The sequence below is a fragment of the Eleutherodactylus coqui genome, chromosome 1 (assembly GCF_035609145.1).
Source record: "Eleutherodactylus coqui strain aEleCoq1 chromosome 1, aEleCoq1.hap1, whole genome shotgun sequence".
NCBI classification, from domain to species: domain Eukaryota; kingdom Metazoa; phylum Chordata; class Amphibia; order Anura; family Eleutherodactylidae; genus Eleutherodactylus; species Eleutherodactylus coqui.
The window spans coordinates 242662-270130 of record NC_089837.1 but is presented as its reverse complement, the minus strand read 5'-3'; the positions used below and the strand labels follow the sequence as shown (position 1 = coordinate 270130).

General features: G+C 46.7%; 1 protein-coding gene across 1 annotated transcript in view; it reads left to right on the top strand.

The window, feature by feature from the left end:
* Positions 1 to 1637: 1637 nt before the first annotated feature.
* The window catches only part of LOC136617896 (zinc finger protein 432-like), a 40286-nt gene continuing 14454 nt past the window's right edge, over positions 1638 to 27469 (top strand). The window contains exons 1-3 of the mRNA XM_066594290.1: positions 1638 to 1754; positions 2155 to 2249; positions 19967 to 20057. Of these exons, the coding sequence (XP_066450387.1) occupies positions 1682 to 1754; positions 2155 to 2249; positions 19967 to 20057 (259 nt within the window). The 5' untranslated portion in view covers positions 1638 to 1681. The remainder of the gene's footprint in view (positions 1755 to 2154; positions 2250 to 19966; positions 20058 to 27469) is intronic.

The window sequence follows — 27469 nt, the reverse complement described above, 5'->3', positions numbered from 1 at the left end:
CTCGCGCTCTGCTCCCTCTCCTCATTGCCTTCCTCGCGCTCTGCTCCCCCTCCTCATTGCCTTTCACCACAGCAGCCCTCCCAGCCCTTCCCCCGCCTCCTCTTCCTTCCATAGAGCTGCATTAATGGTAAGCCCTGCCCCTTCCAGTCCAGTCAGGTGACCCTTCCTCCTAGCAGCCCATACACTATTAGCAGCGCCTGATCTCTGGAGCTGGCGGCCGGATATCTGGATGTAGGAGAATCTCCTCTCTGAGCGCCGCCAGTTCATGAGGAGATCAAAGCCGGCTGTCAGCTCCGCAGTCTGGCCGTGTAGCCGGCCTCCACCGACCGCTCAACCGGGATCTTCCTGCAGGAAACATTCAAGAATACTGGCCTCTAAGGGCCGGTAAAAAAAATATACCGCCACCAGCCAGGCTGGTGAATTAACGGTTGGGTGGCAACCCTAGGTGTAGCTGTAGGTGGCGGTCTGGTGTAAGTCTGCCGCAGAAGCCGTACTCTGCTAATCCGGGTACAGGAGAAGAGAAGGGAGTAAAGGAGTAAAGCTAGACTGAAGAATGCCCTTCTTGTCATTCCCTGGAGATACTTGGGGTTACTTGAGTCTGCTCATAGTCTGTCGAATGTGAGCGCCGGATTCTGGCGGATTCCCCCTGTCTTCAGACATACCACACAGTTTGCAGTATTACTTGTATCTAGAATTTAGGGGACGCCAAATGGGGTGGGGGGTCTTTTTAGGGAGTCAGTTTTTTTCTGCACAAGGGACAATTGGGCCTGGAGTTTATTCAGTTGTGTCCTGAAGTCCAACGGGCATTCCCTGCATTCCAGGCCGAGCCATGGGTCCAGTAACCAGATTGGGGCCACAATGGGGGTATTGCCGAGCACAGAAGAACCAGTGCTATAACATTTGGGGTGCTTGAAAAAAGGAAACTCATGAAAGTGACATTGATGAAAAAAATAAAATCTTAACAATTTTTCACCTGTTTATAATAATTTTTGTAAAAAACCGTGGAGTCAGAATGCTCAGTACACACCTAGATAAACGGGCTATGGGGTCTAGATTTCAAAATGGGGTCACTTTTGGGGGGCGTTCTATTGTTTTTGTACCTTGATGGCTCTACAAGCGAGCAATGGGGCCTGGAATCTATTCAGTTGTGCCCTGAAGTCCAATGGGTGTTCCCTCCATTCCAGGCCGAGCCGTGGGTCCTGTAAGTAGATTGGGGTTACAATGACGCTACGCCTTCACCGGCGGCCGCCGCTGGACGCTACACCCTGCCATGTGATAATACATAATATAACGCTTACATACACTAGTATTTGATAAGAAGTACAAAAATGCAGCCATGTTGACTATTTTTGTACTCCTGGATCCCAACAACACGATGTGAATGGAGACGTATTAACCCCTTAAATAACAAGTAACGCAGGTCATACACAGTAAGTTCTCTACACGTCTCCCTCCATCCACAGGAGTACACAGCAGTGAAGAAGACAGCGACTCCCATCATCCATCCTCACTCCCTGATCCAGAAGCTTCTAGAACTCACCAACAAGATGACGGAGCTGCTGACAGGAGAGGTGACTGCGGGGAATGTGGGGGGACATTCTAGCGGGGGGCTCTGGCTGATGACTGGCTATTGTGTTGTCAGGTTCCTATAAGGTGTCAGGATGTGGCCGTCTATTTCTCCATGGAGGAGTGGGAGTATGTAGAGGGCCGGCGGGATGTGTACGCGGCCGCCATGCTGGAGGCGGGGTCACCAGGTAAGAGGAGTGGGAGTATGTAGAGGGATGTGTACGCGGCCGCCATGTTGGAGGCGGGATCACCAGGTAAGAGGAGTGGGAGTATGTAGAGGGCCGGCGGGATGTGTACGCGGCCGCCATGATGGAGGTGGGGTCACCAGGTAAGAGGAGTGGGAGTATGTAGAGGGATATGTACGCGACCGCCATGATGGAGGCGGGGTCACCAGGTAAGAGGAGTGGGAGTATGTAGAGGGATGTGTACGTGGCCGCCATGCTGGAGGCAGGGTCACCAGGTAAGAGGAGTGGGAGTATGTAGAGGGCCGGCGGGATGTGTACGCGGCCGCCATGCTGGGGGCGGGGTCACCAGGTAAGAGGACAAGAATAAATACTAGATTGATTTAATCCCCTTTGTGTCCTCCAGTGAGATGCGGGACAAGCCCACCAATGCCGCCCCCCAGACCTGACCTTCCACTTTGTTACTCAGAAGAACATGCGCTCCTTCCATTGGATCACCAGGTAGATGCAGAGACCACAGACGCTCTAGTTGTTACTCTGACCCCTCAGGGCAGAATATTTTTAGTCATCACCAGACTATTAGAATTTGAAATCTAATAAGGGTGTAGCGTGTGCCACAGGGGGTTTACCAGGCGCTGCCGGAGGGGGAGGGGTGGAGGGGTATTACTAGGCACCACGGGAGGGTGTGCTGAGCGCTACAGAGGGACAGCGTTTCTGACTACCAGACCGCAGTTTCATGAAAACACCAATCCAGCATTGAAACGCAGCGCCATGTTTTCTTCTCACGTGGTTCAGTAGCTGAATGTTTCCAGGTTGTCCATCATGGCAGCACACAGGAGGTTGTCTCTTTGACCTCTGAAGGGACAGAAAAGGCTTCTCTGGCACCCGCTCTTCGCTTGTGTCCTCGCTGCACCTAGCGGGAATGCTGCTTGAGTCCTCGCTAGCGCCGCCATTTTGGGGAACCTTGTGGGTCCGGCGATATTACCACGACTCGTGAGGTTTTGTAGCCCATGTTTCCCTATAGAGCCTTCCTCTCTGTGGCATCGTATCACTCGAAAACGGGATTTTCCCCCAGTCGTCTCCACGACAGCACCAATTGAGATTGCCTCCTCCTGATAGGACAGGAACACACTGAGAGGTTAAAAGCTCCCCCCCTTCCCCACTTTCCTCAGTGTCTTCCTGTCCTGCCAGGAGGCAGGATCTCTGAGAAGGGCTGGTGGAGAAGCCAGCCAAAGCATACTCACGGGCGGATCGGAGGGCAGTGGGTCAGCCTGTCCTCCCTTCCCAGCCAGACGACTCCCGGGACGCCACATGGGGTGGTAACCCCTGGGCCAGGTTCCTCCCGCGGCGGCCCATGGGGGGTACAAAGCGGGAGCCTCAGTCCCCCTCCTCCTCCTTGTATAGTCACAGCGCAGCGCTCCAGGAAACCCTTTGACGGCGGGGGGCGGGGCGTCGCGTCACATGTCCAGCGTGGTGACGTCATCACGCTCGCATCAGGAGCCGCACGGAGGGGGCGGGGCTTAGCGCAGGAGCGCGAAAATTCAAAATAAGGAACCTGAGAGAAGCCAGAAGGTGGACCAGCACTACAGGTTTGCAGGGTGTCTGCAGCACCGGTACAGTAATGAGTGCTCCAGCCCCAGAGATAGCTGAAACCTCAGCCTCAGCGGCCGTAAGTAGCCAGTGCTGCAAAAAATACAAAATGCAAAATCCAATGTATTGTATATGGAAAAATTGCATATTTACCCGCAAAAAATACTTACCCTTTTTTTTTGTTTGTCAGGGGGATAAAAAAGACATCCCCCCCCCCCCCCCCCCCCCCCCCAGAACAAAACCCAAAAAATGCGTGGAGTGCGGGACGAGACTGCCAGCTACGTACCAGAGGCCTCTATGCAAGGCATGCGTAGCTAGGCTAGTCAGAGAGGAATCGGGGGGGATTCATGGAGGACGTAAGGAAATTGGTGAAGGAGGAGGTTCGATCAACCCTAACGTCACAGCTGGCGCCACCAGAGAAATGCCAGAAAAAGGCGTATGTTCCTGACGAGCCTTCCGACTCCGAGAGTTCTATCGGATCGGAGCAAGAGGAACAGGCGGCCGAGGAGTCCTCAGACGATGAGGACTACAAAAGATACCTTTTCCGTCAGGACGACTTAACAGAATTGATTAAGTCAGTCAGGGCTACATTAAAAATGGAAGAGCCCAGAGAACCACGCACCCTGCAAGATGAGATATTCGGTGGACTAGGGGAGAGGCGTAAACATACCTTCCCTGTCCACAAAAACATCATTAAAATTATCCAAAAGGAGTGGAAGAAACCAGACGCAGGTTCCTTCTCCGCTAGAGGGGTAAAAAGAAGGTACCCATTCTAGGAGGAAGTTTGCGCAAGCTGGGAGGAGATACCCAAGGTAGACGTCCCAGTGGCCAAAGTAGCTAGGAGGACAAGCCTGCCCTTTGAGGACACCGCACAGTTAAAAGATCCCATGGATCGCAAAGCCGAAGGCCTTCTACAAAAATCATGGGAGGCAGCAGCAAGCATACTTAGGCCAGGGATCGCAGCCACTTGCGTGGCGCGCACTCTGGGGGTATGGCTCGAACAGCTGGAGCTACACTTAACCAATAAAACACCAAGGGAACAGATCCTAAATTCCCTACCTATCCTGCGTATGGCGACAAATTTCCTAGCGGATGCCGCGGCCGAAATGGTTAAACTCTCGGCAAAAGCTACAGCCCGATCTAACTCAGCCAGAAGAGTACTATGGCTGAAATCATGGTCAGGCGACCTAGCCTCAAAAAATAAACTATGCGCCCTCCCGTTCTACGGTCAGTTTTTGTTCGGACCAGACCTAGACAAAATCCTGGAGAAGGCGGCCGACAAAAAAAATGGATTCCCGGAAGAAAAGCCGCAGAGAGGGAAGACCTTCTTCCGAACCCCAGGGCAACAGCCCGAGGCCTACTGAGGCAAGGGCAAGACAGGCCGCTGGAGTTACCCCAAGGGGGGCAGAGGGAGAAATATCCTCTTTAATCCCCACCAGGGGGAGCCCAAGCAGAGACCCTGACGCCAGCTCCGTAGGGGCAAGTCTGGGGAACTTTGTGGACCAATGGGCCGCAATTTGCGAAGGCCCATGGATTCCAAAGATCCTACAGCAGGGATACCAGATAGAACTGGTGTCCCTCCCCAGAAGGAAATTCATTATCACAGGAGGCTCAGGGCAACAGTTACACTTACTAAGGCAGAGCGCGTTCGGGACCTGCAACATCTAAACGCAATATCCCCCGTATCGAAAAACGAGGAAACTCAGGGCCATTATTCCAGGCTCTTCCTAGTAAGAAAACCTTGCGGGAAACAGCGGATGATAGTGAATCTGAAGCCTTTGAACACCTGTGTCAGGTACAGAAAATTCAAAATGGAGTCCATCTCTTCAACGATAAAGTTGATTCCCAAAGGGGCCTACATGGCATCCATCGATCTGAAGGACGCTTATTTCCACATACCGATCCACGAGGGGTCCCAAAGATACCTAAGGTTTGCAGTGGATATGGGCAAAGGAATAGAGCACCACCAATTCAGATGCCTGCCTTTCGGGATCTCCTCAGCACCCAGAATTTTTACCAAAATTATGGCAGAGGTAGCTGCCTACCTGAGGAAAAAGTCGGTCCTAATAATACCTTACCTGGACGATATTTTAATAATAGCAGAGTCCAGGAAACTACTAACGAAGCACCTGGGGATAGTGCTAGAACTCCTCCAGTCTCTAGGATGGATCATTAACTGGGAAAAATCCAGCTTAGACCCCGACAGGAAGAAGACGTTTTTAGGCATAACGCTCAACTCAGAATTACAATGCTCCTGCCTGCCGGAGGAAAAAATACAAAAAATCCAAAGGCTGGTCAGATCCTTCCTACAGAAATGATCATGCACAATTTGGGAAGCCATGTCTCTCCTGGGAAGCCTAACATCATGCATTCCCGGAGTAGCATGGGCCCAGGCTCACACCAGAGCTCTACAGGCATCCGTCCTATCCACATGGGACAAGAAGCAGTCCTCGCTAGGGACAAAAATGTATATCCCAAACACAGTGAAAACATCCCTGCGTTGGTGGACATCCCCAGCGAACCTGCAGGAAGGGGTTCATTGGCTACAAAACCCAGGCACGCACATCACAACGGATGCAAGCGCCTGGGGATGGGGAGCGCATGTGGGGAACCAGTTCTTTCAGGGCCCGTGGTCCCAAAGGATAAAAGAACAATCCTCCAATTACAGAGAGCTACAGGCCGTATGGTGGGTCCTACAGCAGTTAGGAAACTCGCTACGGAACCAGCATATAAAGATACTGTCGGACAATACCACCACGGTCGCCCATATTCGCACAAGGGGGGCACAAGGTCGCCTGCCCTGCAAAACATTTCGCAGAAAATATTCCACTGGGCAGAGGGCCGGATCCTTTCGATCACGGCAACACACTTAAAAGGGACGCTAAACCAAAAAGCGGACTTCCTCAGCAGGAGGCAGATAGACCCAGGAGAATGGTCTCTCTCCCTGGAGGCATTCAGAATCCTGACCAACCGGTGGGGGACCCCACAATTGGACCTATTTGCAACCAGGGAGAACGCCAAAGTAGGCAATTTCTTCTCCCTCCGGCCAGGAGATCGTCCTACAGCAATAGACGCCCTAGGCCAGGACTGGGGAAAGGGGCTAGCGTACGCGTTTCCTCCGATACCGCTGATCCCCAGGGTCTTACAACATTTCAGAACCCAGGTATGCACGCTAATCCTGGTGACCCCCTTCTGGCCCAAGAGAAGTTGGTTCGGTCTTCTGACAACATTGAGTGTCCAGGACCCAGTCACCTTTCCGACCTGGACAGATCTGCTATCACAGGGGCCACTGAACCACCCGGGCTTAGACAGACTCCACTTAACAGCATGGCTCTTGAGGAATCCTCACTAAGGGGGAAGGGATTCTCACAAAGAGTGGTAGAAACGTTAATGTCCAGCAGAAAAAAGACGACCCACCTTATATACCAGAAGGTTTGGAGAAGGTTCTCCTCATGGAGACAGGGAAGGGATTCCGGGGATTCTATCCCGAGCATCCCTTTGATCTTAGAATTCTTGCAGGAGGGCCTACAGATGGGCCTCTCTCTAAGTACCCTGAAGGTCCAGGTCGCAGCCCTTAGCGCCATATGCGACACAAAGTTTACGGACAATAGATGGGTCAACAGGTTCCTGACAGCAGCAGCTAGATTACGACCTAGACCCATAAAACTTGTTCCAGACTGGAACCTTAATTGGGTTCTAAGGGCCATGTCAGCGGAACCATTCGAGCCAATCGAAGCACTTCCGATAAAAATGCTTACGATCAAGACCGTTTTTCTAGTAGCCATCACGTCTGCGAGGAGGGTTAGCGAGCTTCAGGCTTTGTCCATTCGCCACCCATTTCTAAAAATCTCGGACTCCAAATTAGTATTTAAAACGGACCCTGCCTTCATGCCAAAGGTGGTATCACATTTTTATAGGTCCCAGGACGTAATAATTCCCTCATTTTTTAGCAAACCTAAAAACGAGGAAGAAAAATATCCTAAGCTGCCTGGACGTCAGGAGAGCAGTCCTAGGCTACATAGATGCTACAAGCCACTGGAGACGGGACGACAACCTGTTCGTCCAGTTCAGTGGCCCAAATAAAGGGAACAAAGCGGCAAAAAACTCCATAGCCAGGTGGATCCGCCTGGCCATCATAGAGTCCTATAAGGCCCTCGGGAAGGAAATCCCCTTAGCTCTTAGAACCCATTCTACAAGGGCAGCAGCATCCTCATGGGCCGAACATAGCTCAGCCTCGGTCGAGCAGATATGCAAAGCCGCAGTCTGGAAAAAAAACCACACGTTCATTAAACATTATAGGGTAAAAGTGCAGCAGGACGAGGACATGGCCTTCGGCCGCAAAGTCCTCTCGGCAGCAATCCCACCCTAGGAAAAGACTTTAGTTGGTACGTCTCAATTGGTGCTGTCGTGGAGACGACTGGGGGAAAAATGGATTATACCTACCTGATAATCAGGTTTCCAGGAGTCTCCACGACAGCACCCGTACCTTCCCCCCCTAAATGGATAGAAAAGAAATTATAGAATATAATTCCCCCTCCAAAAAAAAATAAAAAATCCTAGTTAGGGAAAGAATTTAATTTAAGCTCCTACCCCGGCAATTCGTTAGAAACCACTGAGGAAAGTGGGGAAGGGGGGGAGCTTTTAACCTCTCAGTATGTTCCTGTCCTATCAGGAGGAGGCAATCTCAATTGGTGCTGTCGTGGAGACTCCTGGAAACCTGATTATCAGGTAGGTATAATCCATGTTTTCGTGTGGTGCGATGCAACTTTGACAGTAGGAAATCCTACTGTCAAAGCCAAATCTAAGCCCTAGCTGCAGGGAAAAATTAGAAAAACAGTATACATCACCTTAGAAGCGCTCTCCGACACCGCAGCAGCTTCTCCTCTTCGCCTGGCATTGTTTCTCTTCATCATCATCTGGCCACGGATTGAAAAATCCCCAACTCCTGAAAACGCTGGCTGTGATTGGCTGACACTTAACCAATCACAATTTTATCAAAGAGATTGAATCAGCAGCACAAAAAAGAAATCCCAATAGGGGTTAGACCTATGTGCAATCACCAGTAAGGAGATCCAAACCAATGCCTCCAAATCAAAAGTCCATATAAGAAAGGGATCCGGCAGCACTTCAGGATGCAATGAAAAATCCAATGGTATTTACCCATCACCCACAGACAGCGACGTTTCGGCTTGAATAAGCCGCCTTCATGCTAACAAAGTATGGTCTAAACAGGTCTTTTATAGCAGAGTGCATACATCCATAACCAATCACAGATCATCGCAATTTAGTTAAAGGGGTTGTCCCGCGAAACAAAGTTTGGGTATACACTTCTGTATGGCCATATTAATGCACTTTGTAATATACATCGTGCATTAAATATGAGCCATACAGAAGTTATTCACTTACCTGTTCCGTTGCTAGCGTCCCCGTCTCCATGGTGCCGTCTAATTTTCAGCGTCTAATCGCCCGATTAGACGCGCTTGCGCAGTCCGGTCTTCTCCATGTTGAATGGGGCTGCTCGTGCTGGAGAGCTGCTCCTCGTAGCTCCGCCCCGTCACGTGTGCCGATTCCAGCCAATCAGGAGGCTGGAATCGGCAATGGACCGCACAGAAGACCTGCGGTCCAACGAGGGTGAAGATCCCGGCGGCCATCTTCGCAAGGTTAGTAAGAAGTCACCGGAGCGCGGGGATTCGGGTAAGTACTATCCGGTTTTTATTTTTAAACCCCTGCATCGGGTTTGTCTCGCGCCGAACGGGGGGGCTATTGAAAAAAAAAAAAAAACCTTTCGGCGCGGGACAACCCCTTTAATTAAAAACACCCCTTGGTTAACTTACATACTGGTGGTCTGCGTCTCCTCCACGCTACATACTGCCACATGTCTGCAGCGTCTGAATAAACCTCATGCGCATGTCAGAGAGTGTTCCCGGACGTATTATGCTACCGCGCATGCGCGGCGCCATTTTGTTGGAGCCCAAGGCACTAGAGCTCTCCCTTTGAGAGACTGTAGGTAAAATCCATCACTGCGCATGCGCGGCGCCATTTTGGAAGGAACCTCCATGCTAGGCCTTTCTTAGTAGGTATCACATGCAAGATATCGTGCCACGTACCTCCGGCAGCGTTTTTCTACACTAGAAGATGCTGGATATCTCCAACGGGAGATCTATATACAGTTCACATGTTAATATGTATAATGCACATATCCAATATATACATATACACATTACATGTTATATAGTGCATGTAAATAAGGGAACCAGTTAGGTCCATCTTTCCCAACAAATGTAATATAGTACTAGGTGTATTTATACATATTGGGATATGCCTCAAATGGGGTTAAAAAAACCTCTTATTCTTTGCATTATCCTTTCAAATGTACATGTTGGGATATCCATAATATAATTACACCCATATCTATAGAATATCCTAGAAATAGAACACAAGACGGTCCAATTTTCAAATGCACAAATTTTATTTAGACACATAGGTCTGCATATAATAGTCATATTTTAGCCGTCAGCAATTCTGCATTTGATGCATGACAACGGCAAGGGATGCGGGAGGAGCACAGTACCAACAGCTGTAAGAACCTGTGAAAGAAAAAACAAAAAAGGGGGGGGGGGAAGAGAAATTGGACATAAAAACAAATCTATACAAAAAAGGGATGATAAAAGTACCTATAAATATTAGACAATGATCATAGAATTAAATATGTGGCTGATAAGCATACTCCATATTGAGTCCCTTCGGGGTCATCGTGTCCAGTTCGTAGATCCATTTCAGTTCCCGTTTTTTCAAAAGGAGACAACGATCACCACCCCTCGGCGATTTCGGGACATGATCGATGACCCGATATCGAAACTGACTGATTGAGTGTCCCCGTTCAACGAAATGTCGTGCAACGGGTGATTCTTTACTCTCAGTCCTGATGGTACTTTTGTGCTTCACCATTCGTGATCTCACCTCTAGGGTCGTCTCTCCGACGTAACCCAAGCCACAAGGGCAGGTAATGAGGTAGATCATGAATGATGAAGCACATGTATATCCAGCCCCTATGGTGTACCTATTGCCTCTTAGTGGATGGAAAAAGTGGTCCCCCTTAATCAGGTTTCCACAGCAGGAACAATTTAGACAAGGAAAGTTGCCCTTCCTAGGGGGTTTAAGTGTAAGTTGTTTCTCAATCACAGCATTGGTGAAGTGTGAATGTACCACTCTGTCGCCGATGTTGGACCCCCTCTTGTAGGCCATCAAAGGAACCCTCGCAAACTCAGGGACTTCCGGACACCCCAATTCAAGTAATGACCAATGTTTTCTAATGATACCAGAAATAGCATAGCTCTCCGTGCCATACGTGGAAACAAAAGGTATCCTCGCCCCATCCGCCCTCCTGTTTTTGGGGACCAAAAGCTCACTTTGTGTCAAAGCTCTAGCTCTCTCGCAAGCCCCCTGTATCATATCTGCCGGGTAACCCCTACGTCGGAATTTGTCACACATGTCGCTCAATCGTTTGTCTACTGTATCATCATGCGTTATGCGTCTGACGCGCAATAATTGGCTCCATGGTAGAGATCGTTTCATTGTCAATGGATGATAACTATCATACAATAAGAGACTATTGCGGTCCGTATCTTTAGTGTGCAGATCCGTACATAGTCTGGTGCCTACTTTCCTAATCAGGACGTCCAGAAATTGCATTTCCGTAAGGGAGTATGATAAGGTAAACTTTAACTCCGGATAAATGGAGTTTAGGAATCCATGAAATTGCATGAGTTCCGTCAACGTTCCATTCCAGAGGACAAAAATGGCATCGATGTATCTACCCCAATATTGCAAATAGCATCTAAAGGGGGATACATAGATGTATCTCTCCTCCAAATCCCTGACAAAAATGTTGGCATATGTTGGTGCCATATTAGATCCCATGGCAGTGCCCTGCCGCTGCCGGTAGTACACCCCCCGGAACAAGAAATAATTGTTCATGAGGATGTACTCCAGCAGCGACAGGGCAAAGCCAACACAAGATCCATCCATATCCGATGCAACAAGATATCTCGTAACAGCCTCCACACCCCCAGCATGTGTGATGGAGGTGTAGAGAGCCGTCACGTCAAACGAGACCAAGATGGTATTCTCTGTTACAGTCATAGGCAGAATTCGATTAAGGAAGTGTGTAGTATCCTTAATGTATGAAGAGGCACCCTCCGCATAGACCCGCAGGAGTCTGTCTAAGAACCGGGCAATGTTGGAAAAAAGTGAGCCACAGCCCGAGACAATGGGTCTCCCTGGTGGCTGTTTAAGATTTTTGTGTATCTTCGGGAGGACGTATAGTGTTGGCAGTATCAGATGTTGTACGTCCAAAAATTTCAGCAGATCAGAGTCTATGATGCCCTGAATAAGGGCCTCATTAAACATGATCCGCAATTGGGTCTGCAATTTTGAAGTAGGATTATACCAAAGTTTTTCATATACCTCCACTACATTTAGTTGACCCTGTATCTCCTGGATGCACATGCATGTGTCCATGACTACTATTGCTCCTCCCTTGTCCGCAGGTTTGATGGTAATACTCTTATCTGCGGACAAGGTATTAAGAGCAATATATTCAGCTTTTGTTAGATTATAGTGTTGTTTGCGTTTGCTAGTCAAAGATTTTAATCTCAATTTCTCAATATCTCTGTCAACTTCTTTGATGAAAACTTCAACATATGGATTAGTAGTAGGGGGTTGATACGTACTCTTGCCACGCAGACCAACACCCCCCAGGGAAAAGCCCCCACGGGTGTTGGTCTGCGCGGCAACAGCCGGGACCTGTGTGACAAAAAATCTCTTCAATCTTATATGTCTGTATAATCGACGTAAGTCCAAATTCAAAGAGAAACAATCTGTCCTAGATTTTGGGCAAAAAGAAAGTCCCTTAGATAGGACAGATACCTCAATAGAAGTCAGTGGTCTGGAGGAGATATTTACCACTATGTCCTTTGGTGGAATCTCCGTTGATCTATCGGTGGCCTCTTAGTCGATCTCGTCGAGATCCCTTCTCCTTCTCTTCCGGGACCTATGGTGTTTTCGTCCTCCCCTGGATTTTCGACGGATGGGCCATCCTTCCTCTTCCTCCTCGTAGCTCCCGCTTGGCCTAAATAAGACGAAGTCGATGCAATAGTGCCACTTTCAGTAATGCTTGAGTCATCCGTCGAAACGGATCCTCTAGATGAAAACCCAAAACGAGCCCCTATTTCTGGGAGCACGTCTTCTCTGCCGTCGTTGTCCCCCCATATTGTCGAATGGTTCAGAGATTTTACTTTTTGAAGACTGCCAATTGAAAACACGGCCATGACTATAATCGTCAATGTCACAGAACCATTTTATTTTCTTGATGTTTTCCAATTCGTGTTGATGCCGATTTAATATGGTGGATTTTTTATCTTTATGCAAATCCCAGTTTTCTTGGGACATATTATCCAATATGCCCCTCTCTATTGTTGATATTCGTTCTTTGCTGGCTTGGATCTCCAATTGTAAAATTCCACGTTTAGCACAATCATATCAAAAGCAAATTTATTTACAATTCCTTCAAACTTCGAGCAAAATGCTTTGTTATCAGCCATCAATGTTGGCCTGATGTGGGGACGTAATCCTCTAGGGATTCTCTTTGCTTTATAATATTCGCAGAGAGTTGTCATATGCAGGGAAAGAGAAATATTCTTCTTACTCTCTATTTCCCACTTGCGTAATAACATATCGGTCGTCGGTTGACCCAAAAACGTCCCATCACGTGCAACAGACATAATTCTACTTGCATCATTGTCAGAATACGAAAAGGTGGTGGGTATACCTGGAGCATTTTGCTCGAAGTTTGAAGGAATTGTAAATAAATTTGCTTTTGATATGATTGTGCTAAACGTGGAATTTTACAATTGGAGATCCAAGCCAGCAAAGAACGAATATCAACAATAGAGAGGGGCATATTGGATAATATGTCCCAAGAAAACTGGGATTTGCATAAAGATAAAAAATCCACCATATTAAATCGGCATCAACACGAATTGGAAAACATCAAGAAAATAAAATGGTTCCGTGACATTGACGATTATAGTCATGGCCGTGTTTTCAATTGGCAGTCTTCAAAAAGTAAAATCTCTGAACCATTCGACAATATGGGGGGACAACGACGGCAGAGAAGACGTGCTCCCAGAAATAGGGGCTCGTTTTGGGTTTTCATCTAGAGGATCCGTTTCGACGGATGACTCAAGCATTACTGAAAGTGGCACTATTGCATCGACTTCGTCTTTTTTAGGCCAAGCGGGAGCTACGAGGAGGAAGAGGAAGGATGGCCCATCCGTCGAAAATCCAGGGGAGGACGAAAACACCATAGGTCCCGGAAGAGAAGGAGAAGGGATCTCGACGAGATCGACCAAGAGGCCACCGATAGATCAACAGAGATTCCACCAAAGGACATAGTGGTAAATATCTCCTCCAGACCACTGACTTCTATTGAGGTATCTGTCCTATCTAAGGGACTTTCTTTTTGCCCAAAATCTAGGACAGATTGGTTCTCTTTGAATTTGGACTTACGTCGATTATACAGACATATAAGATTGAAGAGTTTTTTTGCCACACAGGTCCCGGCTGTTGCCGCGCAGACCAACACCCGTGGGGGCTTTTCCCTGGGGGGTGTTGGTCTGCGTGGCAAGAGTATGTGTTGGCTTTGCCCTGTTGCTGCTGGAGTACATCCTCATGAACAATTATTTCTTGTTCCGGGGGGTGTACTACCGGCAGCGGCAGGGCACTGCCATGGGATCTAATATGGCACCAACATATGCCAACATTTTTGTCAGGGATTTGGAGGAGAGATACATCTATGTATCCCCCTTTAGATGCTATTTGCAATATTGGGGTAGATACATCGATGACATTTTTGTCCTCTGGAATGGAACGTTGACGGAACTCATGCAATTTCATGGATTCCTAAACTCCATTTATCCGGAGTTAAAGTTTACCTTATCATACTCCCTTACGGAAATGCAATTTCTGGACGTCCTGATTAGGAAAGTAGGCACCAGACTATGTACGGATCTGCACACTAAAGATACGGACCGCAATAGTCTCTTATTGTATGATAGTTATCATCCATTGACAATGAAACGATCTCTACCATGGAGCCAATTATTGCGCGTCAGACGCATAACGCATGATGATACAGTAGACAAACGATTGAGCGACATGTGTGACAAATCCCGACGTAGGGGTTACCCGGCAGATATGATACAGGGGGCTTGCGAGAGAGCTAGAGCTTTGACACAAAGTGAGCTTTTGGTCCCCAAAAACAGGAGGGCGGATGGGGCGAGGATACCTTTTGTTTCCACGTATGGCACGGAGAGCTATGCTATTTCTGGTATCATTAGAAAACATTGGTCATTACTTGAATTGGGGTGTCCGGAAGTCCCTGAGTTTGCGAGGGTTCCTTTGATGGCCTACAAGAGGGGGTCCAACATCGGCGACAGAGTGGTACATTCACACTTCACCAATGCTGTGATTGAGAAACAACTTACACTTAAACCCCCTAGGAAGGGCAACTTTCCTTGTCTAAATTGTTCCTGCTGTGGAAACCTGATTAAGGGGGACCACTTTTTCCATCCACTAAGAGGCAATAGGTACACCATAGGGGCTGGATATACATGTGCTTCATCATTCATGATCTACCTCATTACCTGCCCTTGTGGCTTGGGTTACGTCGGAGAGACGACCCTAGAGGTGAGATCACGAATGGTGAAGCACAAAAGTACCATCAGGACCGAGAGTAAAGAATCACCCGTTGCACGACATTTCGTTGAACGGGGACACTCAATCAGTCAGTTTCGATATCGGGTCATCGATCATGTCCCGAAATCGCCGAGGGGTGGTGATCGTTGTCTCCTTTTGAAAAAACGGGAACTGAAATGGATCTACGAACTGGACACGATGACCCTGAAGGGACTCAATATGGAGTATGCTTATCAGCCACATATTTAATTCTATGAACATCATTGTCTAATATTTATAGGTACTTTTATCATCCCTTTTTTGTATAGATTTGTTTATATGTCCAATTTCTCTTCCCCCCCCCCCCCCCCCCTTTTTTGTTTTTTCTTTCACAGGTTCTTACAGCTGTTGGTACTGTGCTCCTCCCGCATCCCTTGCCGTTGTCATGCATCAAATGCAGAATTGCTGACGGCTAAAATATGACTATTATATGCAGACCTATGTGTCTAAATAAAATTTGTGCATTTGAAAATTGGACCGTCTTGTGTTCTATTTCTAGGATATTCTATAGATATGGGTGTAATTATATTATGGATATCCCAACATGTACATTTGAAAGGATAATGCAAAGAATAAGAGGGTTTTTTAACCCCATTTGAGGCATATCCCAATATGTATAAATACACCTAGTACTATATTACATTTGTTGGGAAAGATGGACCTAACTGGTTCCCTTATTTACATGCACTATATAACATGTAATGTGTATATGTATATATTGGATATGTGCATTATACATATTAACATGTGAACTGTATATAGATCTCCCGTTGGAGATATCCAGCATCTTCTAGTGTAGAAAAACGCTGCCAGAGGTACGTGGCACGATATCTTGCATGTGATACCTACTAAGAAAGGCCTAGCATGGAGGTTCCTTCCAAAATGGCGCCGCGCATGCGCAGTGATGGATTTTACCTACAGTCTCTCAAAGGGAGAGCTCTAGTGCCTTGGGCTCCAACAAAATGGCGCCGCGCATGCGCGGTAGCATAATACGTCCGGGAACACTCTCTGACATGCGCATGAGGTTTATTCAGACGCTGCAGACATGTGGCAGTATGTAGCGTGGAGGAGACGCAGACCACCAGTATGTAAGTTAACCAAGGGGTGTTTTTAATTAACTAAATTGCGATGATCTGTGATTGGTTATGGATGTATGCACTCTGCTATAAAAGACCTGTTTAGACCATACTTTGTTAGCATGAAGAAGGCTTATTCAAGCCGAAACGTCGCTGTCTGTGGGTGATGGGTAAATAAACAACCATTGGATTTTTCATTGCATCCTGAAGTGCTGCCGGATCTCTTTCTTATATGGACTTAGCCAATCACAGCCAGCGCTGGGTGAACCAATCACAGGCACTCATCGAGTGCTGGCTCTGATTGGCTAAGCGTCAGCCAATCATTTCCAGCAGGTGGGAGTTGAAGAGACGAAGATGACCAGTGCCAGGAACCCGGGGAGAAGCTGCAGCGGAAAGGTGATGTATACTTCTTTTTTTTCTTCAGCTATGGCTTATTTTCAGGGTAGGACTTATATTTTAAGCCCCCCACTCCCCTAAAAAAATCCTTGCATGCGGTGCTACAAAGTTGCAGTAGCACCACGAGAAACTGCAGCGATATCACACGGACCAGTGATGCAAGATCGCTGCAATTTTCTCAAAGTGACGCTGCGTCGCTTGTGTGAACGAAGCCTTAAAGCCCAGGACCAAGCGCCGTAAATTTACAATGCTTGGTCCTTAATGGGTTAAGTGTTTCACTAAACTGTGTGTTATTGCAGCTTCACGAGCGCATGCGCTATTGGACGCACCGCAGCACAACGTATTTGCACCATGAACTCAGCTTATTTTTTGTACTTTTTGCGCTCGCAGGGTTTGTTGCACATGGGCCACAACCACACAACGATTTAAATGCCCATATAGATGTGTTTTCTTTCCCAGCACAATTGTGCAGTGGAGTGCGCACTTCCCATAGACTTCTATGGGGACCTCTGGTGCGTAAACGCACACAAAAGTACAGCATGCTGCGTTTTTTTCCACGGCCATGTAAATTCGCCCTTGCAGAAAACACATTGCAGCATGTTCTGTTATTCTGCGTGCTCTCGAATCGCAGCGCCATTTTTTTTATCGGCGGCAGCAGTGACTGGAGGATTGACTACTTCCCCAAAGGGATGTGAGGTTGTTTTGACATGAAAGCGTCTCGTATCCTTGGGGAATTCACATGGTGGGGAGCGTGATATGGGTGGGGTGGGGGAATTCAAGGCCCATATCGCGCACGCCCATGTGAAGTTAGTGTTCGAGCTCACTCACAAACGGGTGTATGTTTACTGCAGGATACACCATACACAGCAAATACGAATGTACCGTGTATTCTAAACACGCATAGCTTACAATGGGTGTATTACGTGACAAAACAGGACTTGCTGCGCTTTTGGGTTGGTTGATTTTCATGTGTGTGAGGAAAACGCAGGTTCGAAAGGCCCAAATAAATCAACGGGCTTTTAGCACTGAGCATTACGTACATAAAGAATACAGGCACATATCACAGATACACAGCTCTACTACATGTGCGCACACACACAGCTCGGCTACATTACCTGCACACGTCACCCACACAGCTTTGCTGAATACGCATGACACACACACGGCTGTACTACATGTGTTTTGTCGGCTTGTGCTGGTTTAGGATCTGTGATGTCATTGTCATGTGACCCCCCCCCCCCCCCCCGACTCCAACTACACATGACTGATCACATGACTTTGACATCATCACAGGTCCTGTGAGCACATGGAGGCTGTCAGGCTCTGCATGTTTTATGCTGTAGGACCTGTGATGTCGGCATCATGTGATCAGGGGCGGAGCATGAAAAGCACTCACACACACACTAACGGACAAGTGGTTGTTAGCAATTTGATTTCTTGTGGCTAACAGTCAGAAGGATTTAAAATACAAAATAATTTCTGAAGCCTGAAAATGTCTTTCCTCTCCATCTTGGTCAAGGAATTATTCCTTCCTCTTGCTATGCAAGTCCATTTAACCAGATGCGTATCGGCATTTGATGCCTTGTTAGAAGAGATGTGGAAGGCAACATTCGCACTAAACCCCATCCAGGACTCGGTCTTTGTCCGGATGTCCGCTGTCGCTGAGCTCCACTTATTTGATGCTGCTCCTGTGTGCAGTCTTGAGGGATGAGCTGGAAAGTAAAAATATGCCCCATTCACAGGGGATGACGGTCGGCTAAACATTCGGCTTGACCGGGTGACGTCACCGCTAGATGTTCGCACTCGTTCAGAACGTTTAGATAGGCAGATCATCGCTGGTATAGCTCACTCCTCGCTCAGTGCTTCACATTCCAGCGTTTAGACGCAGCGAGAAGTCAGCGAACCAGCGATGATGTTTATGCTGGTTGAAACTCGGCGACAAATGAAAAGTACACAAACGGCACCGATGGCATTTAGACGCAATGATTATCCTGCGTTCTCTTTCGTTTGAACGAATTTTGCGCGCTAATCATCCCACATAAACATGGCATCAGTCCTACGGGTAATTGTGTTTCCAGGAGTCCATCGTGACAGCAGCGGTATTTTATCATTTATTTAATAAGTAGAAACCTCCGGCCTGGGGCGGTTATTGAGAGATGCTGGCGGGGGTGTCCAAGGGGCCTTCTAACTTCTCTGCACTTACTCTCCCTTCGGGGGCCAGGCGATAACCTCCTGTGTGCTGCCATGACGAACTCCTGTAAATACAATTACCTGTAAAATTCATTTTTACTTTTCTCGTCATGTAAAACCTTCCACGGTCCTTTAAAAAAAGTTTGGTATCGTGTCGCCAGTAGAGCAAAATGTGATTGTAGAAACCAAGTCATCTTGTAGATATGATACTTTTTAATGGCTAACGAAAATACATGATGTTACAGCGAGATCCGAACCGACGCAGCACAGAAAACACTGTAGTCTGGTGACCCCCCAACACTAATTCAGGGAGCATAAAACCTTCACTCCCTTATTAGTGACTATATAAAGATGTTTGTGTTTCTGTGGTAGTATTCACATCTATGTCTGCGCCATGTCATAACTATATGTGTGCATGTGTGTGTATATATATGTACGTGTGTGTGTGTGTGTGTGTGTGTGTGTGTGTGTATGTGTATATATATATATATATGTATATATATATATATATATATATATATATATATATATATATATATATTGTGTGTGTGTGTGTATATATATATATATATAATATACATAATATATATATATATATAATTAGTGTGTGTATGTGTGTGTGTATATATATATATGTGTGTATGTATATGTGTATATATATGTGTATATATATGTATATACACACACACACACACACACACACACACACACACACACACACACACACACACACACACATAATTAGTGTGTGTGTGTGTTTACATACATGCCTCTTTGGATATATTTAATTTAAGCCTGAAGCAGGGCCCTGCGTTGGTTCGGAAGCTGCTGGAATATCCTGTATTTTTGTTAGCCATTAAAAAGTCTCATATCTGCAGGATTACTTGGTTTCTCTTACTGAGAACAATCACATTTTGAGGTCCTTTCACACAGGTCACTTATTAGTTTAATGTCCGTCCTCAACCATTGACCTGTGTGAATATAACGATTAATCATCCCCCGTACTAGCAATCGGATGCCTCATATAAATGGCAGTATCAAGCGCCGGCAATTGTGCTACATTGTCGATTGGCGCTCGTTAAGCACAATGTATATCTGCCTGTGTGAATCCCCCCTTCATACAATTGTCTGCTGACTTGTGCATTATTTGTTTCACACTGATTGTATTAGGTTGAAGAGCTGAAGACGACTAAAGTTGAAGAGGTACAGGCGAGTGGTGCGGAGCAGTGTAAAGAGGAGATCCTCCCAGATCCCTGCCCAGGTGAGTAGAAACCACACAGTGAAGCAGAGAAGTCAAACCTTCTTTTTAGCCAGTTGTTTTAAAATATGGATGTAAAAATTAATGTCATGTGGTCATGAGGTCCTTCTACATGAGCGAGGCCTGTACTATCCTCATCTGCTGTCAGAACTGAGCAGGGAAAATGTGACCAGCTTTAAGACTAAGGAACTATAAGTTTCTATTGGACTCCTATGAAGTTACTGTGCAAACAGAATCCAGGACCCAAGACGTAACAGAAGATTCTGGGAGGATGGCTCTGAGTGTCGGGTATGCTGCTCAATGGGGCACTAAAGGGAAGGCCCCCAGCTCGCCACTAACCACTTCATAGCACGCATGAAGGACAAGCATTGCCGTCCGATTTCTCTGCCATGGGTTTCAGCTCTCTCATTTATCTGAGGATCGTTCTGCTAAAGTTGTTTCAATCAGTGGTTGTTCAAGATATGAAACTCGAAATTAAGAAAAAGAATTTCCCAGCATTCTGCAGAGAGAGATGGTGGAAAATTGATCCCATGCGGGAAATGCCCCCTTCCCTGAACATTTGTTACTGACTCCTTCATCTTTAGAGTCTTCGCAGACAGATTTATGGCACCCTCTAGTATTTCACTTGCATGGAGTACTAGGCCCCATTCTGTTCAGTATATTTATCAGTGACCTGATAGAGGGGCTGCACAGCAAAATATCAATATTTGCAGATGATACAAAACTATACAAGATAACTAATGCAAGAGAGGACAATGTGCGGCTACAAACGGACCGAGGGGGCTCGGGATGGGGGGGGGGGGGGGGGGATGGTAAATGAAGTTCAATGTGGATAAATGTAAGGTTCTGCACATGGGCAGGAGAAACGGATGTCACCAATATACACTAAATGGGGTACTGCTAGGAAAAAGACCTGGGGTACTAGTGGGCTGTAGACTAAACTGGAACAACCAATGCCAGTCAGCTGCTGCAAAAGCTTATAAAGTCTTGGGGTGCAGTAAAAAAGGTATAGGGGTCAGGGGCGAGAACATTATCCTCCCACTATATAAGGCACTTGTCAGGCCTCACATGGAGTACTGTGTACAGTTCTGGACTCCGGGGCTCAGGAAAGATGTTGCAGTGCTTGAGGGGTCCAAAGAAGGGCAACTAAACTAATACATGGAATGAGGGGACTGGAATACCCAGAGAGGCACCAAAACTGGGATTATTCACCCTGGAATAAAGACGGCTAAGGGGCGACCAAATAACTATGTATAAATACATAAGGGATGATACAAGGATCTCTGCCATGATCTGTTTATACCCAGGACTGCGACGGTAACAAGAGAGCATCCGCTACGTCTAGAAGAAAGCAGGTTCCATCACCAACACAGAAGGGGGTTCTTTACTGTAAGAGCAGTGAGACCGTGGAACTCTCTGCCTGAGGACGTGGTGATGGCAGGATCCATAGAGGAGTTTGAGGGACTAGATGTCTTTCTAGAGCAGAAGGATATTACAGGATTTAGACATTAGGTGACCAGCGGGGTTCTTGTTCCGGGTCTTACATTCAGGTAGAAACTGTCAAAAGTTGATCCAGGGATTATTCTGACCGCCATTATGGAGTCGGGGAGGAATTTTCCCCCAAATGGGCTAACTGGCTTCTGCCTCTTGGGGTTTTTTGCCTTCCTCTGGATCAAGAAGGGGGGTGGAAGCAGGCTGAACTGGATGGACATTGTCTCCCTTCAGCCTAACATACTATGTATTGGTCTTGTCTCACAAACAGTTGGATATATTCCAGATTATGAAAATATCCCCTGATTTAGTGTGATGTCGCTTTTGCTGTTAGGATGGGCCGTTTGATTAAGAACCTCTTTATCGGATAGTACAATGGATACTACAGTCAGAGACTTGAGCTTACCAAGACAGAACGGCTCCACCATGCCAGCTAATTCACATGCAGACCCTATAAGAACTATAGACCCCGGACCTCAAAGTAAATATAGAGTCTGGATCTGATCCCAGAATAATTACAGATTCCAGTATAAGTAGAGACCTCACACCAGGTCGAAGTCCAGTCCCCAAAATTAAGACCTTTCCCGAGCAAGACCTTACGACCTGGTCTTCATATAACCTCTCTTAGTTGGGCAGGATCCATTCAGTTAAAATTACGTTGCTTCCAAAAATTACATTGCTTCCAAAAATCTTATGCTTATTTTGCACTTTACCTATTACCACAGCTTTGAAATGCCTTTAGGCCGCCTGCACACAGGCGGAAATCCCGCGGCTGGATTTCCCGCGGGATTTCCGCCACTAAAAGCCTGCATAGGAGTGCATTACAATACGCACTCCTATGCAGACGGCCGCGGTTTGGCCGTGCGAAATCTCACGCGGCAAACAAACCGCGGCATGTCCTATTTTTGTGCGGGGCTCGCAGAGCCTCGCACAGAAACGTCACTCACCCGGCCGCCGGCTCCGGTCTGCGCATGCGCCGGCTGCCCGGCAGCCGGCACATGAAAGAGCCGGGGGCGCGGGTGAGTACGCGCTCGTCTCTGCAGGCGCTCGGGTCGGGTCCCGCGGCGAGAATTCTCGCCGCCGGATCCGACCCGCTCGTCTGCAGGCGGCCTTATTTGGTCTACGGTGCCTAGGCACATCCAGTAATCTACATTATATGCGATCCATAATGCAGGTCGCCTGGGTGTCTCTAAACTTCAGCTGGCAAAACTACCCTTTATACTTTCTCACTATTGTACGCCTTCATGAGTAAATATTAAATCTTGTGCAGTTCTCCCTCAACCCCTTGAACAAACCCTTTGGTGTGGATCCACGAACAGACCAACATATATATTGCCCAGCCCTATCCTCTTCTTTGATATTGTGGGACAGACTATCAAGAAGATATGGCTTGATCTCCAAGGATCTTCCCAAGTCTACTTTGGCAATCCTGCTTTTTCTCCGGCTTTGGATACTACTAGATTTGAGTGGTGGGTTGCTGATGGGTTTCGACAGTTTGAATATTTCCGAAAGTTTCAGTCAATTCCAGATTCGGAAATATTTCACTTACAACAAATTAAATATGGTTTTATCATTAACAGAAAATAGTCGCAGTTTAATGTTCAAACGCATCAGTAATCCAGTCTCATGGGAGTCTAGAAGTATCACCAAATTATACTCTAATTTTATTTCGCCTACAGGTAAACTGTCCTATATGCATAAATGGGAGGTGGAACTGGGAGAGGAGTTACCAGTCTTGAAAATAAGGGAGATGGAATAAAACCTCCACAGTGCCACCTATTGGAAGGTAGCATTCTTTCAAGCCGTCATTCCTTCAAGGAATGCTGCCTTCCAATAGGTGGCACTGTGGAGGTAGAATTCCATCTCCCTTATTTGCATATTACCCAGAGGAGTATGAATGGCCTTTTGAGTCTCCTCACTCTAGGTGCTCTCCCTAAGGAGAAAAGATAGCGTTTCTGACACCAGTCTTGGATTGACAAAATGGCCAACTGTACCCGCCAGGGCTGCCCTTTATCCCCCGCCCTATTTATCCTTGCAATGGAACCTCTCCTCCAGTGGGTGAGACAAGACACAATTATTAAAGGCTGGAAGGTTGGAAAGCACATATTATCCTCCGCAGCTTTTGCGGACGATATAATGTTCGTCGTCACGGATCCAGAGAGAGGAATCCCAAGACTTACTTCTATTCTGAATGAGTTTGGCTCTTTCTCCAATTTTAAAATAAACTTCACTAAATCGACCATCCTCAATGTATCTATCAGGAGAAGAAGTTGCAGTTCATTAAGAGCCAGCTCTCCTTTTACCTGGTCAGATACGACAGTAGAATACTTGGGCATCAAATTAACTAAAAAAGTGGATAATATCTTTACCTCCAATTTTTTACTCTTAATCTCCCAAGTCAAAGACCTGCTCCGTTCTTACGATTTACCGGCCCTATCCTGGTTTGGGAGGAAAAACGTAATAAAATCTTACGTACTCCCGATTGTCTTATATAAAATGCGCATGTTACCAATACACCTACCTTTATCCTTTTTCAAGGCCCTGCGTTCTGCTTTCTCCGGGTACGTGTGGAGACAAAAGAGACCCAGGCTGGCCTACAGTCTGATGATTAATAAAAAATTCGAGGGGGGCATTGAAATGCCCTGTATACAGGGTTTCTATAAAGCAGCACAGCTCAACTTGTGGGTGGACTTAACATCCCCCTCAGGCGACCCATTGCTACGATCTCTAGCTGAGGGTACACATGGCAATTCCCTGGTGGAGGATCTATGGTTTCCCTCTAAAGGTCTCTACAGAGCAAAAAACTTCAACCCTTTGCTCAAAGGCCCTTGCGAGACCTGGGACAGACTCAGCGAATCATTAGCCCCCAAACCATCACCGATGACACCACTCAGAGCACTACGTAAGCTACTTGGCCTACCACATAACACAGGGGTAGCCAGCTTATGGAAGGGAGCTCGCGACAAGGTAATTAGAGACCTCCAAACCCTAGCACATAAACCCCACACAGAAATAATACAAACACTCTTACCCAATCAGAACCACTCTTTCCTACAAGAGAAACACCTCCAGAAAACACTCACTGAGTTTCAGAAAATACAAATCCTCTCGCCCGATGACCCAATTCGAGAAGCTTCTCAGCGCAAATACTCCCAAGCTACATAGAATCTCCAACGTGAGAAGACATTTTATAGCCCCTCCGACACTCTCCAAACCAGCATTTATTAGCTCATGGGAAAAGGATCTGGGAATTTCCATTTCACCCACTGAAGTAAAACTCATTCTGAAAATGGCCTATTGCCTTTCCCCATGCATACTAATGCAAGAAAGCCACTATAAGCTATTTGTTCGGTGGTATAAAACCCCACAATGGCTTCATGATTACAAACTAGCACCCCACAACAGATGTTGGAGATGCGACTCGGGAGTGGGCTCTTACTCCCATATATGGTGGGAGTGCCCAGTTATCACCCCCTACTGGAAAAAAGTGGAGAAAATTCTGAGAACTATCCACCCTAACCTAACCATAACAGCAGAGATGGTCTTCCTATGGAAACCAAGTTCTAACTTCCACCCTTTAAAAAACAGGCTGACCGCCTTCCTCTTGGACACAGCCAAAGCTCTAATCCCCCTAAACTGGTTACAAAAATCCCCTCCCACAGTTGTACAATGGAAGGAAAAAACAGACCTCCTCTGTGATTTAGAAGAGCTCTCGAGTTGGTCAAAAGGATCACATGATAGCTGCCTTCAGACCTGGAGCCGATGGAGAACACTGAGACAAAGCTCTTAGGCTCCAAAAGGCCCTGACCCAGCAGAGCCACGGGCGCGAGCTGACACTAGCTCTAAGATAGGGTACCCACCTGATTATGACCACAGAGGGACAAGATTGTTGAAGGGACCTCGGACGTTGGACAGGGGACATTGAACACAGCCTGAATAGTGGCGCGCATTCGGACTTCGGGACAGGTGAGGACGCTAGTGCATACCTCCAGGGTAAAACTCTCCATCCCCTCACCCCACCCCCCTTGACCCCCTGAGCCCTCTACTGCTCAGACCCTCCCCACCTCTCTGTGTCTTTGCTCTGCTCTTCTCTAGTTCCTTTTCCCTAAGTAGATGGCTTAAGTTTATAAAGTTTCATCTTTGACAATCTTTTCTGTTGGTTTAAGCCTCATTTGATACGTGTGATTATGCGGGATGTCTTCGGGGTCAGTTTGTTTTGGACCACGGTAGACAGCTCGCAACAGACAGCACTGTAACCAATTGATTGAAATTAGTACCTCTATATGTCATGATAAATATTTTGGTTGCGATTTACTCTCGTATTCTCATATCACATGCAATCTCTGTTTAAAAAATTCTGTAAGAAATTCAATAAAAATTGATTTTAAAAAAAAAAATGGCCAACTCAACCGCTAAGACATGTCAATTATGGAAGCTGGCTACAAACTTTTAATGTGCTGGTACTTGATTGTCTTGTATATTCCCTGGGGTATCAGTTCTTTGTTTGTGGGATGAGGGCTCTTTATTGCATATCTTGTGAAATTGCCCCAGACTTTGACATTTCTGGATGCAAGCTTATAATTGAATATTCAACACCACAAATTTGATGATGATTATCTGTTCAGTCACATCCGACCTTTTGTCACTCTATGGTTTGTAGTTCTCCGTTTCTGTCTTTCACCGCTTCTTTCTGTTCGGCGATAGACATGTTCGTTGTGGCCTTGATTGTACCTAGCCTTGTTCTTTGTCGTCCTGATCTTCTCTTTTCACTGACCTTGCCGAACATCAGTCCTGTTTCCAGTAAGTTTGCGCATCACATGGCCAAAAAGAGAGCCGCTGTTTGATTTTGGCCTCTAGTGATATTTTCGGTTTGACGTGATCTAACACTACCTTGTTCGTTGTCATGGCGGTCCAAGGTATCCGTAGGATTCAACTCCTGCACCATAGTTCAAACTCCTCAGTTTTCCTTCTGTCTGTTTCCCTGAACGTCCAGCTTTCACAACCATATGGGATTATGGGAAAGACGATTGCACTGACCAGTCTGGTTTTTGTTGCAATGCTAATATCCCTGCTTTTCCAGATCCTTTCCATTCCTTGCATTGCATTCCTACCAAGTGTAATCCGTCTCTTGATCTTGGGTCCAGATTGCCCGTTGCAATCAATTTTAGATCCAAGGATGATAAAATCTTGGACCGTCTCGACTTCTTCGTTGTTAACCCTTATGTTCCCTGTACCGTTGCCTACCGCGGTCATGACTTTAGTTTTCTTGCTGTGGAGGTGCAGTCCCATGCATTTGCTTTCCTTTTGCACTCATCTGTGTATTGGAGGTCGTTTAACATTTGATATGCAGATGACACCACCCTGCTTGTGGAAAGCAGGTAAATTTAAACTTGCGTATATCAGCTTGGCAGGCGGATAGCCAATATATCCATATATTTAGATGGATTCCATTGTGTTTCCTGTCTGCCCTTATGGCTATTGCTCGCTCCTGGAGGAACACATTGGTCAGTATTGAGCTTGTTAAAATCAAATTTCCTGGATTATTGTCAATTTGGACCTGGCTGCTATCCCCCCAGATCATGAGGAACTTTTTACTAAAACCAGGGCTTCCTGGTAATATTCCCCCACTATGCGGTTATGGAACCCCTCAGATCCTCCCACCCTGCACTAGTCAGCCTATCAGTATTCCTGTTATTTTTGGGAAATCCTGGAGCTACAAGAGGCCTTTTCGCTATCTTTAGCTGACTTTATCTTTTCCTTTCCCCACATTTATTCGTATTATGTTTGTCTGCTCTCCCCACGTTTTTATATTGAAATTGATTTTTTTCGGGGACCCCTGTCAATAATATATACAGATTTACATTCCACAATTGTTCTACTTATTAAGCACAACTGATTTTACTAGCTCTGGTCCCAGTTGATGT